This window comes from Suncus etruscus, chromosome 20, assembly GCF_024139225.1.
Source record: "Suncus etruscus isolate mSunEtr1 chromosome 20, mSunEtr1.pri.cur, whole genome shotgun sequence".
Classification (NCBI taxonomy): domain Eukaryota; kingdom Metazoa; phylum Chordata; class Mammalia; order Eulipotyphla; family Soricidae; genus Suncus; species Suncus etruscus.
In genome coordinates, this window is record NC_064867.1 from 2,468,661 (window position 1) to 2,485,870 (window position 17,210).

At 41.7% G+C, this 17,210-nt stretch overlaps 1 protein-coding gene across 1 annotated transcript in view; it reads right to left on the reverse strand.

The window, feature by feature from the left end:
- Window positions 1–17,210, reverse strand: part of OXSR1 (oxidative stress responsive kinase 1) — an 84,296-nt gene that overhangs the window by 37,353 nt on the left and 29,733 nt on the right. The window contains exons 4-5 of the mRNA XM_049766407.1: window positions 13,304–13,445; window positions 7,412–7,467 (exon numbers count right to left, since the gene is read on the reverse strand). Of these exons, the coding sequence (XP_049622364.1) occupies window positions 7,412–7,467; window positions 13,304–13,445 (198 nt within the window). The remainder of the gene's footprint in view (window positions 1–7,411; window positions 7,468–13,303; window positions 13,446–17,210) is intronic.

Here is a 17,210-nt window from a genome sequence, read left to right on the forward strand (position 1 = left end):
TTTACCCATGAAGTCCTCAGATCCAGGACTTTTACTCTGTCAAGTGGTTTTTCTCTTTTCTTCTTTGTTTTTGGGTCACACCCAGCAGTGTTCAGGGGTTACTTCTGGCTCAGTGCTCAGAAATCACTCCTGACAGGCTCCAAGTGGGAAACCGGGAATCAAACCACAGTCTGTCCTGGATTGGCCGAGTGCTAGGTAAACACCCTACAGCTGTGCTATCTCTCTGGTCCCTGTCAAGTGATTTTGATTATTGATTCAATTTCCTCATTCGATTCACAGATCAAATCACATATCCTATTTCCTTGTGAATTAGCATTAGTAGACTTTGTGGCCCAGAGAATTTGTACATTGTGCTTATACATCCAATTGCTTACAGTACTACTCCTACTGTTCTTTCTGTTTCTGTTTGTTTTGAAGCCACACCCAGCAGTGCTGAGGGATGACTCCTGGCTCGGCAGTCAAAATCATTCCTGGAGGTGCACAGGGGACCATACAGGGAGCTAGGGACTGAACTCGAGTTGGTTGTGTGCAAGGCAAATGCCCTACCCACTGTGATATTGCTCGTCCTTTGTTCGTAGTATTCTTTTTTTCTTTTTCTTTTGTTTTTTTGGGTCACACCCGGCAGTGCTCAGGGGTTCCTCCTGGCTCTCTGCTCAGAAATCGCTCCTGGCAGGCTTGGGGGACCATATGGGATGCTGGGATTCGAACCACCGTCCTTCTGCATGCAAGGCAAATGCCTTATCTTCATGCTATCTCTCCACCACCACCACCCCCAGTATTCTTTTTTAATCCTTCTAAGTTCTGTAGAATCAGCACTATCGTGGCCATCTTTCATTCCTAATTTCAATCTTCACTCCTTTCTCTTTAGTCAATCTACTTAAGTCTGTCAAATTTTTTAAAGAAACAACTTTGGGTTTTGATGATTTTCTCCACTGTTTTCAAATTCTTTCATCTCCAAGTCATTTTATCTCTAATCTTTATTTCCTTTCTTCTATGTTTAGGTTTAGTTTCTTTTTTTTCTAGTTCTTTAAGACGTAGTTAGGGTTTTTCTTTTTTTTTTAAAGAGTCTTTTCTTTCTTTTCTCCCATCCCCTTCCCTTTATTGCTGTCATTACTGCAGTGTCAGGGATCGCATATTTGTGACGTAGTCCAGGGATTACTCATACTCTTTACAGTGCTCATATCCTTGTTTGTTTGTTTGGGGGGACACACCTGATGACGCTCAGGGGCTACTCCTGGCTATATGCTCAGAAATGGCTCCTGGTTGGGCCAGAGAGATAGCACAGAGGTAAGGCGTTTGTCTTGCATGCAGAAGGTTTGTGGTTCGAATCCCAGCATCCCATATGGTTCCCTGAGTCTGCCAGGAGCGATTTCCAAGTGTAAAGCCAGGAGTAACCCCTGAGTGCTGCTGGGTGTGGCCCAAAACCAAAAACTGAAAGAAAAAAAACATCACTCCTGGCTTGGGGGACCAAATGGATGCCAGGGGATCAAACCACGCGGTTTGTCCTATGTTAGCACGTGCAAGGCAGACACCCTACTGCTTGCGCCACCGCTCTAGCCCTAGTGCTCATATCCTTGATTGTACTAAGTCAATAGTCTACACTTTCCTATAATGTGCCAGAGGTTGAACACGTGCTGCCAGGGTGTGTGTGGAGGTTGCCACAGATTAAACATGTAGCTTCATACAAGGAATCCAGTTGCTCTCCCACTGCCTGACTCAGATCCGAGGGGGCTCTTTAATTTTTGTTTCTTGTTTTGAGCACCTGGGAGTGCTCAGGGCTTATACCTTCTGAACTCCTGGGTTCTTAGGGAGAGACCATACGTAGTGCCAAGACTGAACCCAGCTTAGCCATGTGCAAAGGCAAGTAAATTAAGCCTTATACTCTCTCTGGCACTGGATCACGTGTTTCTATCCACTGTGCGAGTCTTCTTTGACATAAATAATCTATTCAAAGTCATTATGAATAGGAGGATCTTCCTTCACTTTTTGGCTTTTGGGGGGAAACATCCATGGTGATCATGAATAAAGGATGCTGGGGACTGAAAGTGGACCACACGTAAGGCAAGTACCATATCTACCGTATATTTTGGCTCCTCATTTTGACCCCCCCCCCCTTATACCTGGTAGCTTATTTGTTGCTCGTATATTATATTTTATGTTTTGTTATTTTTTTTACCTTGGTTCATATATCATACAGCTATTTTTTTGTGGTTATCGTAAGGATGACACCATTCTAAAATTATAAACTCATTTATTTTGCTTGATATTTAGGTACAAAATGGCAGTGTTCAGGAGCTCGTCCTGATTCAGGGTTCAAGAGTTGCTCCAAGTGGTACTTAGGTAACCAAAGGGTGCTTGGAATCAAGCCCAGAGCTCTAGCATGCAGAGCATGCACCCCAATCCACTGAACCTTTCTCTGGCTCTGACACTACTTCAAATTTATACCAGCTTACTTTCAATAGCATCGAATCACTACTTTAACTCTCTTCCTACTCTGTTGGATAATGGGGTTGGGGGTGGGGGAAGTATATCTTGAGACATCATGTGTCTTTGAAATACATTATGCCTCTTAAAGTATGTAGGAAAAAATTATGGAGTTACAGATCAAAGTTATAACTGTTTTTAATGTCAGTCCCTTTAGACAGGCAGATAATAGGAGAGTAGTCAGAAGCCATTGTCGCAAGACTACGAGCTTTTATACTTGCCTATACATTTACCTTAATTGAGCTCTTTATTTCTTCAAACTGCTTCAGTTAGTGACTAGTATCCTTTCATTTCACTTGCAGGAATTCCTTGGTAGTTCTTGCAGAGCAGATCTAGTGGCGACAAACTCCCTCAGCCTTTAGCTGTCAATTCTTTGATTAGCTCCCTCATTTCTGAAGTACAGTTATGCTGAATATAGGATTCTTGCTTAAAACAATTTTTTCCTTTGAGTACTTTGAATGCATTAGCCCAATGCCTCCAGGTCTCCAAAGCTTCTGATGAGAAATACACTGAAAATAATATTGAGGATTTGTGTGTGATGAGTTGTTTCTCTCCTGCTTTCAAGTTTTTCTCTTTGCATTTCAATTTTTTTTAATTATATTGCACTCTTGTTCTCTGTCATCCATCATGTTATGCACATTTAACTCTTAATCTCGCCATGTCTTTTCACAAAAATTTTATATTGAGTGATTCCTGGCCAAGAAACAAAAGTAGAATTGTCTGATCCCCAGGGGATTTGTGTGAAAACTGGAAATTAAACTAAATACAACTCTAAGGCAAGACACCGGAGAAGAACCATGCTGCATTTATAAAAAGTCATGAGACAGCATACATATTTCTTTATGCCATAACAAGATCACTACCATCTTGCCATATTATACTGAAAACATCACAAATATCTGGAAATTTGGGCATATTTTATTACGAAATTACTTTTCTCTTTGTATGCTTCTGTACTATCAGGTTAGTTCAGTAGTAAGTACATGAGACCTCGTTTGAAAAATAAGTTACTAAAATGGGGCCGGAGATATAGCATGGAGGTGAGGCGTTTGCCTTCCATGCAGAAAGACGGTGATTCGGGTCCCGGCATCCCATATGATCCCCCGAGCCTGCCAGGAGCAATTTCTGAGTAACCCCTGAGTGCTGCCGGGTGTGACACCCCCCCAAAAAAAGTCACTAAAACATGGGTCTCTTTTTGAGTTCATCAATGATCTTTGAGTGTTTATAATGTCTTTCACCAAACCAACAAAATTTTTTCACTAAAGACAAAATTAAGTTTTCACATATTCTATCTTGCAGCTTTTCCTTTTTGAGACTCACAAAGTGTATATATTATTCTGCTTGACAAGAGTTGCATCGATTTGTTTCTTAAACTGTTGTTCAGTTTCACCTTTTTCCTTTAGGTTGCTCAGTCTTGATAATCCCTATCATTACATCTTTAAGCTCTCTGATGCAGTCTTCTGCTAGATCAAACCCACATTTTAATCCTTCTGAGTAAATTTTCATTTCATAGCACAAATTATGATACTTCCAAGCTCCAGAATTCCTTTTTGAGTTTTTTTCTCCTTTACTGTTGATTCATTTTGTTCATACAGTTTTCTTTACCTTCTCCATTTCTTCCTTTAGTTCTTTAAGCATCTTTAAGTTCTTTTAAAGTCCTTGTTTAAGAAACTGGCCATCAAGTCTTTTTAAGGTCTTTTTTGGTGGCACATATTCCATTGCAATGAGCTATACTTTCTTGTTCCACTGTATTTTTTAACAGAACATAGAAATGATGCCATAATTCCAGAAAGTAGATTTTATTACTTTCTCAAATCTGCTGAGTTTTGTTTGGATTTGTAATTTGTTTTATTGACATAGTGGTCTCTGTGCCAGGCATTACCTGAGTGTAAACTTAAGGTCTTCTCAGGGATTTTCTGCTCCTTTTTGGGCGGGCATGTGTGGTCATTTTCCAGGTTTTCCCTGTATATGAAGTTATTTTTTAGTGTGCTAGTCTTTAACATCTAGTTCCAAAAAAGGAAAGAAGAGAAAAATGAATAGAAAAGAAAAAGTGTAGGCCTTTTATTAGGCTCCCAGAAGTGATTTTGAAGAGGGAAAGGAGGCAAAACAACCATGGCTGTCACTTCATCTGCACCTCAGCCATCAAAAGCAACAATCAATGATCACAGAAGAGCATAGATTACTGATATTTGGAGGACAAAGTCTTAAATACCATGACTCCTTCAGTTGTTGTCAGTTGTTCCAAAAACATGGACAGCAAACCTGCCACATGACTGAGAGGAAGAGGGTGGATAGCAGGTACTAAATAAAAGCTGAAACTGACAAAAAAATTAATCAGAATTTACCATCCTAGGGGGCTGGAGAGATAGCATGGAGGTAAGGAGTTTGCCTTGCATACAGAAAGATGGTGGTTCAAATCCCAGCATCCCATATGGTCCCCCGAGCCTGCTGGGAGCGATTTCTGAGTGTAGAGCCAAGAGTAACCCCTGAGCGCTGCTGGGTGTGACTCAAAAACAAAATAAAACAAAACAAAACAAAACAAAAATTACCATCCAAGTGTTTCCCTGGTGTTGGTAAGTCTTCCACATGGACTGCAGAGCTCAAAAAGAGGTTATTATCATACATATTCTGCCAGTCCAATTTCTGTCTAGATATGAAGACTGATTCCTATCTGATGTCTTTCAAGAATCCTTTCTTCATCAAATCTTTATCACCTGCTTTTGATTCCTTAAATAATATGGTTTAATTGTGTTTTGTTTTGAACTCATCTGAATGAATTCATTATGTATACGATAGTTTTTATCACCTTATACATTCTATTTGTTTCTTTTACCCTGACTTTCCTTACAATTAATAACTTCTATGTAGCTAGAATTCTATTCATGTTTATAATTTTTCCAATGTAGAAAATTGACTATGATTTATCTATTTTAATTGAAGAATATTACTAATAAAAGATTATGCCAATTATTTAAGGTCATGACCACTATAAGACACATATGCATGAATTTCTCTAGCTGTATGTCTAGAAAATTTGGGAAATACGTATCTGTACCATTAGTAAAATGTGCTTGGGATACAGCTCAAAGGGCTGGAGTAGGGGCCGGCGAGGTGGCGCTACAGGTAAGGTGTCTGCCTTGCAAGCGCTAGCCAAGGAAAGGACCACGGTTCGATCCCCCGGCGTCCCATATGGTCCCCCCAAGCCAGGGGCAATTTCTGAGCGCGTAGCCAGGAGTAACCCCTGAGCATCTAACGGGTGTGGCCCAAAAAAAAAAAAAAAAAAAAAAAAAAAAAAAAGGGCTGGAGTACATACTTTGCCCTAGGTCCAATACCCAGCATCAAATGATCTGAATACTGTTAGAACTGGCTCCTAAGCATAGAATTAGGTATAAACTTATGAAGCTGGTCAGTTTGGGCCCCAAAGATATATAGATGAATAAGTGGTTATGCCCACTTACATGAGTCTCAGAGATTCCTTGTTCCACGCCTACTCTAATACTTGTTATAGTTAGATATTCAGACTGCTATAGACAGTCAGTCTAGGGTAGAATCACTATTGTACTTTGAATTGACTACTAATGAGTTTTAATACCTTTCATTATACTTATATGTAAATATCTCCACTTGAGAAGATTCTGTGCCAATCTTCTCTCTCATTTTTTTTTTAAGTCAGAAATACTATCAGCAATCAAACACAGGGCAGGGCAAGGCAAGGCTCCATGACTGAAGCCTCTTCGGTCATTTTTAATCTGAGTTTTCCTTAATGAGCTTCTTAGATCCAAATTTGAACACTTTGCCAGTTACTCAAGCTGCAAGCATTTTCCTTAGCTATAGCTTGCCATTTTACTGATTAATGGTGAAAAGCCATTTGTTCTTCCTTGTATAAATATGTTACTACTGTTATGTGTTTTGTTTGCTTGTTTGCTTTTGGGCTCTGTCCAGTGGTGCTCAGTTTACTCCTGGCTCTGCACTTAGGAATGCTGGGGGTGGAATCACAGCCGGCCGTGTGCAAGGCAAGCACTCTACCTGCCCCAAGCTGCTACTTTTATAGCAGTCAAACATCTTTTCCTTTATGTTAGATCTTTTTATTTTATTTTATTTTTGTTTTTTGGGCCACACCCAGTGATGCTCAGGGGTTACTCCTGGCTATGAGCTCAGAAACAGATCCTGGCTTAAGGGACCATATGGGATGCCAGGGGATCAAACCGAGGTCCATCCTAGGTCAGTGCCTGCGCCACCCACTCTGGCCCCATCCTTTATGTTAGATCTTTATATGGTACCAGCAACATATTTCCTTACAATGATTTTATGTACCAAAATTAATTTCTAAAAGATGATGAAGTCACTGAATTGGGGGATGATTCTTTTCTTCCTACAAGACACCAATCTGTCAGTGGACCCGCAGCAATATGTCAACAACCTAAGTGCAGCCATTCCAGAACCACAGGCTGGAGGAAGGGGATTCCATCAAGAAAACCATCTTTGGCAGGCACCCGATTCCACTCTTCAACACTGCATATGCCCAAAATGTACTTCACCTCCCAGAGGCCTGCCAGTTAGTATCACCCATTTCTCAAGAGTAGAAATAATTTTGTATCACCTCTCTATAATGTATTTATTCTTAAACATAGTGAGATTTCTTGACCATTTCTCCTTGAAATACTACATGCTATGAGAATCCTTAGCAGAAAATCCTAATGAGGACAAGGAAAAAAAGATCACTGGAAGGGAATGATCAATGGTTAGAAAAATATCTAAGATAAAAAATAAAGTCTAAAGTGTAGAGAATATCTTAAGGTTCGGCGGGGATGTGGCAACAAAGCGGTTAAAGATAGTCCAGGGAACAAGAACAAAAATTAATAAAACATAAAAACAGGATGATTTTATTGACAATTCATTTGAAATACAAAGAAATACTAATTATTACCTGCAATCTGCACGGAGCCATCTTCTCCAAGAAGAATATTTCCAGCTTTTACATCTCTGTAATAACAAAGAAAAAGTTACATATTTTTAAAAAGAATCTATTTTTGGAGTCACGTAATTATAGCAATTATTTACTATATTTACCACAGTAGCAGTATTTTAACTCTGAGTTGCATGAAAGACCATTAAGACTCACAGAATAAATTTACGTTATTTGTTCTTTGCTGTCAATAAGAAGCTACAGAGTAAGATACCGTTTCTTACTATATAAATCTAGAAAGCAATTTGCTTAATTTTACTTTAAGAAATTACATTTTCTCAGGCCAGAGAGATAGTACAGTGGGTAAGGCATTTGCATTGCATGAAATGACCCAGGTTCAAACCCTGGCACCCCATATGATCCCCCACACCCTGCCAGAAGAGATTCTTGAGCATAGAGCCAGGAGTAAGCCCTGATAAATGTCAACTATAGTGCCCAAACAAACAAAATATATATAAAATCTCTAAACCCTACTATTGGATCAGCATTTCAAAATGGTAGAGCAATAATGACAGGCATAAGAAGCCTGCCCTGAAAACAGCCAAGTGCTTGGACTGGCATGCAGTTCAATCCCTAGCACTACACATGGTCCCCTACGCACTGCCAAGAATGGACCCTGACACTGCTTCGGTTCCTCTCTCTCCAAATCTTATAACTAAAAACAAAGAGAAGTTCGTGAAATTAGTCAAGAAAAAACACTATGGCTACCTCCTGGAGGTAACCTCACAGCCTTGTTTGTCTGACAAGGAGCAGTGAAGAGCCAAGCAAAATAAGCTGTCGGTGTCTGGCCTCTCTGCTTCCATAACATCTCTGGGTGAATAATGAGAAAGTCTCCTAACTATGAGCAGCAGCATCACCTTACCACAGGACACACATTTCCTGAACATACGCTAAAGTAAAAAGAAATCGTGTGGCTGAGTATTTTTTACTTTACATCTAAGCAGGACTTTTTAATCAGACTGACTGAATAAAAACTGGACAGACCTCAAATGTCTCACTCAGCTGAGTGAGACACTATAAAAAGAAGAAAACTGAGGATACTCTCTCCCTTTAAAGACGAAGACCATCCAATAGAATTAACCAGTAATTCTAAATTTCCTTTACTGGCTCTTATAGAATAGTATCCTCACTCAATAAAAATGCTCATATTGTTTAGTTAGTTTCTCCTCTATTTTTTGCAACAGACTATGATACAGTGTTAGTACAGACCGTTCTCTCATGTATGGGTTTTGTTGTTGTTGTTTCCCATTTGGGTGGCCACACCCAGTGGTGCTCAGAGCTTATTTCTGGCTCTGTACTCAGGGATCACTCTGGCGTTGCTTAGGGTACCAAATGTGACACCAGCAACTGAATCCAGGTAAGGTGCATGCAGGGCAAGCAGTCTATGTGCTATTGCTTTGGCCTCAATCATTCACATTTTACTGTGAGTTGTATCTGGGCCAGGGGTTACTCCTGGCTCTGTGCTCAGAAATCACTCCTGGCTTGGGGCATTATGGAATGCAGAGGGATCGAACCATGGTCCGTCCTAGGTTAGCGCGTGCAAGGCAGATGCGCGTTCTCTCTCTCTCTCTCTCTCTCTCTCTCTCTCTCTCTCTCTCTCACACACACACACACACACACATGATTAGGCAGTCTCTCAGAGATTCACTCTGAAGAGATAAGTCAGCAGATAAAGTTAAGCACTTGCCTTGCATGTGGCTGACCCAGGTTCATTACCAGGCATCACATATGCCCCAAACAGGTATAATTCCTAACTGCAGAGCCAGGAGACAGACAGACAGACAGACAGACAGACAGACAGACACACACACACACACACACTCATACACATACACACACCTCTATCAGATTTAACTCACAAAAGAAAAGATACCTTCTTAAAATCCATTTGCAGAAATGGAGACTACTCAATGAATCCAAAGAGTCAGCTGACTTGTAGCCTTGCTGCAGCTCATTAACACCCATGAATATAAACTCATGGTAATATGTTAATAACTCACGTCAATGTGAATCAATCTCCACCTAAATAATTTTGGCTTCACTTCCTATTTGGATCACACTGAGCAAAGCTCAAGGTTCGTTCCTGGCAGTGTTGGGGATCCAATCTAGGGGTCCAGTATATAAAGCATAGCTTCTGAGCTATCTCCCCAGCCCTCCAAATAGTCTATTTTTCTTTTCTTCTGCTTCTCTCTCTACGTAAATGGAGGTGTGTGTCTCTATCATGTATACAGATGTGTATTAACATATGTATACCCATCTAGATACACACATTTATGTTTGCATATATATGGGGAGGATGCTTAGATTTGTATTTCTTTCAAAATCAAGAGACAGAAGAATAAATGCACAGTTGATACTGGCCAAGAAGAGAAAAGAAAAGAAAAAAGTGGGGCCAGAGATATTGTGCAGTGAGCAGGGCACTTGATTTGCACATAGCAACCTGGGTTCAATCCTGGGCATCCCTTACCAGGCCCTGAACCCAAGAAAAAATCCTGAGAGGAGCCCCTGAGCCCTGCTGAGTGTGGCCTAAAAACAAAAACAAAACAACAGAAAGTCTCTCTCAATGGAGTCACAAGCAGGGGCAAGAATAAGATAGCACAATAGATGGGGCATTTGCCTATCACACAGCTGGCCTAAGTTCAAGCCCTGGTATCCCGTATCATCCCCCAGCACTGCCATGAGTGATTCCTTAGGGCAAAGCCAAGAGTAACCCCTGAGCATCACAGGATGTGGCCAAAAAAACAGGCAACATTTTGAAAAAGGATTCTCAAGCAAATAGAAAATGGTCTCCCTCAGACCAGGACACTAGAATTTCAAGAAATGCAATATACTTTGTTTTCTTTTTGCTTTGATTCACTGAGCAATGCTCAGGGACTACTCTTGGTTCTGTGCTAAGGGCTTGCCCCCAGTGCTGCCAGGGATCAAACCCTGGACTCACATGAAAAGCTTGCTCTCAGTCCAGGGAGCTCTCTCTCTAGCCCAAGAGAGTCTTTTTGTTTTGTTTTTGTTTTGTTTTGTTTTTGTTTTTAGGTCACACTCGGCAACGCTCAGGGGTTACTCCTGGCTCTGCGCTCAGAAATTGCTCCTGGTTGGGGCCGGGAAGGTGGCGCAGAGGTAAGGTAGACAGGAGTAACCCCTGAGCATCAAACGGGTGTGGCCCAAAAACCAAAAAAAAAAAAAAAGAAAGAAAGAAATTGCTCCTGGCAGGCTCCGGGGACCATAATGGAATGCTGGGAATTGAACCTGGGTCTGTTCTATGTTGGCTGGATACAAACGCCTTACCACTGGTGCTATCTCTCCGGCCCTGAAAACCTTATTTTTATTTATTGATGTATTTATTTCTGGTTTGGGAATCACACCTGATGGTGCTCAGAGGTTAATTCTGGTTCTGCACTCAGAAATCACTCCTGGCGGGTTTGGGGGACCACATGGGATGCCAGGGACGGAATCTGGATTGGGCCACATACAAGGCAAACCCTACCTGCTGTGCTATATAGCTCCGGCCCCAGAATATCTTATTTTTAGAACAGTTTTGTTGTGTTTACAAAAAACAGTATTTAGGGGCTGAAGAGATAGCACAGCAAGTAGGGCCACTTACCTTGCATGTGGCTGAGCCGGGTCCTGATATGTCAGGCATGCCATATAGTCCCCTAACACCCCTAAGGTATTTCCTGAATGCAGAAGAGCCTTTAACAATGCTGAGTGTAGCCCCAAAACAAACAAAAACATTACATAAGAATGGCGCTGAATCCACCGCCACCACCACCACACCAAGAAAATAAAAGATAAAATAATTAAAAAAAAAAAAAAAGAATGGTGCTGAGCGTGTGATTTCCTATTACCACAGAAATAAATTTCCCTCCTCCCTTCCCTTTTTTCATTTATGTGTGTGCATGTGTGTGGAGCTGGTACGGAACCCACCTCCGTGGCCTGCAAAGCATGATTTCATTACATCTTAGCAGCACATAGTATTAACCTAATTTCGTACAAATGATCTTTTTTTTTTTTGGTTTTCCGGGCAACACCCAATTGATGCTCAGGGGTTTATATATGACTTCAACAATGTTTCCTGATCAATCCTCTAGATCAGGGGCCTCAAACTCAATTTCCCTACGGGCCGCAGGAGGCAAAGTCGGGGTGATCCTTGAGTGCAAAGTCAGTAGTAAGCCTTGAACACTGGGGGGGGGGAGGGGGGTGTGACCCAAACAACTAAAACAAAACAAAACAAGATTCCTCTAGGGCAGGGCCACAAAATGTTGTAAGGAGGGCCTCGAGTTTGAGATCCCTGCTCTAGATAATCAATTCATGCTTTTTTTTTTTAATCTAAAAATGAATGTGTTACACAGCACATTACTTTATATGAGTAAATTGCAGAGGGTAATCTGAAGCTAAATGGCTTACTGGAGAATCAAATACATCTTATCTATTCTAACACACACAAATAAACACCCTGACCTTTCAGGAAACAGCTTTATATCAAATAACTGGAGATTAATATCCTCATTAAAGAACTTTCTATACTTGCTACAGAGTATCAAGTAGCCAAAAGACGCAACAAAGTCTACTTCCATTTTTAAATAACAAGAACAGTGAGTTTTGCTTTCTTTTTTTTTTTGACTTTTGTTTTCTTTAAGTCTATTTCACAAGTCACTACTGTACCAGTTACATGTTCTTATTAAAAATTAAAAGGATTGTAATAGACATGCTTGATTTTATCTTTAATACAAAACACATTTTCTGCCCCAAACATTCTTGTTGCAAGTCAAAAGACACAGTCTAGGGGCTGGAGAGATAGCATGGAGGTATGGCATTTGCCTTGTATACTAAAGGACAGTGGTTAGAATCCTGGCATCCCCTTCCCCATCAGCCTGCCAGGATCGATTTCTATTGTTTTTATTTTGTTTGTTTGTTCTTGGTTTTTTTGGGCCACACCCGTTTGTGCTCAGGGGTTGCTCCTGGCTAAGCGCTCAGAAATTGCCCCTGGCTTGGGGGCACCATATGGGATGCCGGGGGATCTAACCGTGGTCCTTCCTTGGTTAGTGCTTGCAAGGCAGACACCTTACCTCTAGCTCCATCTCTCCAGCTCGATTTCTATTGTTTTTTGTTTTTTTCTTTTTTTTTTTTGGTTTTTGGGCCACACCTGGCAGTGTTCAGGGGTTCCTCCTGGCTGTCTGCTCAGAAATAGCTCCTGGCAGGCACGGGGGACCATATGGGACACCGGGATTCGAACCAACCACCTTTGGTCCTGGATCGGCTGCTTGCAAGGCAAATGCCACTGTGCTATCTCTCCGGGTCCTGTTTTTCATTTTTTTGGTTTTTGAGTCACACCCGGCAGCACTCAGGGGTTTCTCCTGGTTCAATGCTCAGATATCGCTCCTGGCAGGCTCGGGGGACCATATGGGATGCCGGGATTCGAATCACCGTCCTCCTGCATGCAAGGCAAACGCTTTACCTCCATGCAATCTCTCCAGCCCAGGAGCGATTTCTAAGCGTAGAGCCAGGAGTAACCCCTGAGTGCTGCCGGGTGTGACTGCCCCCCCAAAAAAGGGACACAGTTTATGAAAAACTTTCTAAAAAGTGAAAAGCTACACCAATTTCCAAACAAAATATACTACATTTAGATTTAGGGGGTTGGAGTGAAGGTGGGCACACCCAGCAGTGCTTCAGGGATCATGCCTGGTAGGCAGGCTGGCAATGTTCTCCTCTTCAAATGATCGATCATTGAGATAATACTCTTCTCTTAGACCTTCCTCAGAGTGTCCTTACCATCACCACCAAAAAGGACACATAGCGTTCTAATAGACTTATGATAGAAAGACATAATGCACTTCACTTTGTCCTTCTCATACACACCTGTGAATCTGTCCATTTTTATGCAGGTATTCCAACCCTTCCAGCACTTCTTTAAGTATGGTAGCGATGGTAGGTTCATCTAGGACTCCACTTTTGTGTTCTCCCTTTGCCACAATGTACTTAATTATATCCAGAACAGAACCTAAAAAAACAGAAAAGAGACAATTTCTGTGAATTTTTAATACATTCAACATAAATATTATCACATTTCCCTTGTATTGCTAGGACTTACAAGACTGTGATCCACAAAGGAGGAGAATTAAGAGAAAAGTTTTGTTTGTCTTAATTGAACCAGCCACATAATAATCCCCAAAGGAAAAAAAGCCAGGCCGCATGCTTCATTCTCCTGAGAAATACAGTTTGCACAGGGAGCTGCTTAGTTAAAAGAGAGCATCTCCATGAATGCCAATGAGATTACATGTTTTTGATTTAAAGAATACCTAAAACAGAAAAACTACTACTGAAAATTAAAATCTTAACATTTAAATTATAAAATTCTAACTTCTTTATTATTTCTATATTCACGATATAGAACCGAAGGGCCAGAGATATTAGAGTGGGCAAGGCATTTGCTTTGCATGCAACTGACCTGAGTATGATCCCTAGCATCCCAAATGGTCTTCGGAGCCTACCAAGAGTGACCACTGATTGTAGAGCCAGGAGTTAAGCTCTGAGCACCTCAGGGGGGGGCTCAAAACCAAAACTAAAAACAAAAACGGGTCCACGGCACATAAAGTTATTGGTCCTATGTTTTCATTTTGTTGTTGTTGTTTTGTTTGTTTTTGAGTCAAACCCAGCAGCGCTCAGGGGACCCTATGGGATGCCGGAATTGAACCACTGTCCTTCTGCATGCAAGGCCCTTATTCCATGTTATCTCTCTGGCCCCTGGTCCTATGTTTTTAAAACATTTGATATAGAAACTCCTTTTCAAAATCTTAAAAGATATTTTTATTGATTTCACACCCAAATGGCCAACAGAGAAATTAAAGCATATAATGTATAGCTCAAGTCTATATCAAAAAGACATTCTGGGACCGGAGAGATAGTGTGGAGGTAAGGCGTTTGCCTTGCAGGCAGAAGAACAGTGGTTTGAATCCCAGAATCCCATATGGTCCCCCAGCCTCCCAGGAGCGATTTCTGATTTCTGAGTGTAGAGCCAGAAGTAATCCCTGAGCACTGCTGGGTGTGAGGGCACCCCCCCCCAAAAAAAAAGACATTCTGAACAAAACTATTTAAGATCTCTTTTACTAGCACAAATTTCTTTTTCGGTTTTAGTCTCCCAACAATATGATGTTTATAAGTAGAAGAAAAATTAAACCAGTAAGACCTTCATCTATAACTGCTAAATATTGCTCTAGAATATCCTCCCTTCTTTATTATGATTTCTCCACATAACATCCTAACATGTTATAAGCCACAGTTTAGGGGCAGATAAAACTAGTGTGCCTGCTGTGGACTCCCCGTTCCCCACATGGCTAGCTGACACCAGACCTCAAAGAGAGATCATACCTCTAATAAGTGATTGCAATATTTTCTCAAGCTTAGCTTTTTAATAGTTGCAAATATGGGGCTGGAGCAGTAGAGCCTTTGCCTTGCACACAGCTGACCCAGGATGGACCTGGGTTCGATCTCTAGTGTCCCATATGGTCCCCCAAGCCAGGAGCAATTTCTGAGCGCAGAGCCAAGGCGTCACCTGGTGTGGCCCAAAAAACAAATAAAAAGTTGCAAACATTTTATTTGGTCTATCTATGAGTCTCCCTTCTGCTGTATCTGTATGCTGTATCTGAGCATTTACCTCTTTACCTGGAAAACTTGGCATCAAGAAGGAACATGTTGAAGCTGAAATAACTAACAGATATTTAGTTATTGTCTTGCCACCCTGCTCTCTCAGATGAAAGGAATGTTTGTTTTGGGGACAAGTCTGATGCATAAGATACTTCTGGTGACTTGCTAATAATATCTAAGGTTTGGCCTGGAAGTGGGTTGTTATGAAAGCTCTTCACCAGGTAAAGATTTGCCCTTTTTAATGAAGCTTGTTCTTCTTTAAGTCATACTTTGCACTAAAACCTGCCTTTAGTTAGGAAGTTGGTTATCTGCAAAAAGAAAAAAAGAAAGGGAAAAAAAAAAAAAAAAAACAAAACCTAAGTCCCTAGGATGAAAGGAAACTTGATAGTAAAACCTTGTTAATCTTGAATTTACATCAGAATTGACACCCAGGGCCTGGTCTGGGAGTAAAAACTTTTTCATTTTTTTTTTTTTTTTTTTTTTTTTTTTGGTTTTTGGGCCACACCCGGTGACGCTCAGGGGTTACTCCTGCCTATGCGCTCAGAAGTCGCTCCTGGTTGGGGGACCATATGGGAGGCCAGGGGATCTGTCCGTCCTAGGCTAGCGCTGGCAAGGCAGACACCTTACCTCTAGCGCCACCGCCCGGCCCCTAAAAACTTTTTTTTTTGGATTTTAGGTCACACCCTGCAGTGCTCAGGGGCTACTCCTGGCTCGGGGGACCATATGGAATGCCGGGCTTCAAACCAAGGACCTTCTTCATGCAAGGCAAATGCCCTACTGCAGTGCTATCCCTCCGGCCCCATGAGTAAAAACTTTGAGAGATGTTACAATTTGCGCTCTGGGCTCAAACAGAAAACTATCTGTCTTGTGATTGAAGTGTATCTTTTGGAGCCCATCTTATAGCCCTGTGAATTGTTTTGAAGATCAAACTGTGTACTGATAAAGCTTCAGTTCACAAGAAAGATATGTCTGATTCTGTAAAGAAACAAATGTGAGCTTTTTCATTTTTCTTTTTCTTTTTGGTTTTTCGGGCCACACCCATTTGATGCTCAGGGGTTACTCCTGGCCAAGCGTTCAGAAATTGCCCCTGGCTTGGGGGACCCTATGGGACTCCAGAGGATCGAACCGTGGTCCTTCCTTGGCTAGCGCTTGCAAGGCAGACACCTTCCCTCTAGCGCCACCTCGCTGGCCCCAAATGAGCTTTGTTTACATCCACAAAAAGCTGACTCGCAAGAATCTTGCTTAAATAAAATATCCCTTGTAATTTCCAAGAAACCAGAATGCAGGTTCTCCCTCACTCGAGTGTGGCTCTGTCATTCATTGCTCTACCGACTCAGCTGTCAACTTACTTTCCTGAGGAACTCAGAGAATTCTCTTAAGTGTCCGACCCGGAGGGCCTTAAACTAAGACCTTCAGGTATTTCACCTGAGTCCTGCTTACTTAGACCAAAGATGTCCCATATCTATACCGAAGATCTCACAGATACAAAATAAAAAGCATTCCTAAACCACAAAAATAAATCACTAAGACCTTGAGTTTACATTTCTACATTCTACAACAGAACCCTTTAAGCACTACAGAGACTTCTTTTCCTGGAGGCTGAACTGGGAGTACCCACGAGCATTCCAAAAGAAATAGGGGGCCGGGCGGTGGCGCTAAAGGTAAGGTGCCTGCCTTGCCTGCGCTAACCTTGGACGGACCGCGGTTCGATCCCCCGGTGTCCCATATGGTCCCCCAAGCCAGGAGCAACTTCTGAGCACATAGCCAGGAGTAACCCCTGAGCGTTACTGGGTGTGGCCCAAAAACCAAAAAAAAAAAAAAAAAAGAAATAACTTCTTGGAGTTATCTCCCTGACATCTCAGAATTTGATTATTGTCTTCTTGTTTTCTAAAAATCTTTTTTTTTTTTTTTTTGGTTTTGGGGCCACACCCAGCGGTGCTCAGGGGTTACTCCTGGCTGTCTGCTCAGAAATAGCTCCTGGCAGGCACGGGGGACCTTATGGGACACCGGGATTCGAACCAACCACCTTTGGTCCTGGATCGGCTGCTTGCAAGGCAAATGCCGCTGCGCTATCTCTCCGGGCCCGTTTTCTAAAAATTTTACACTGTAGTTTAACACTAAT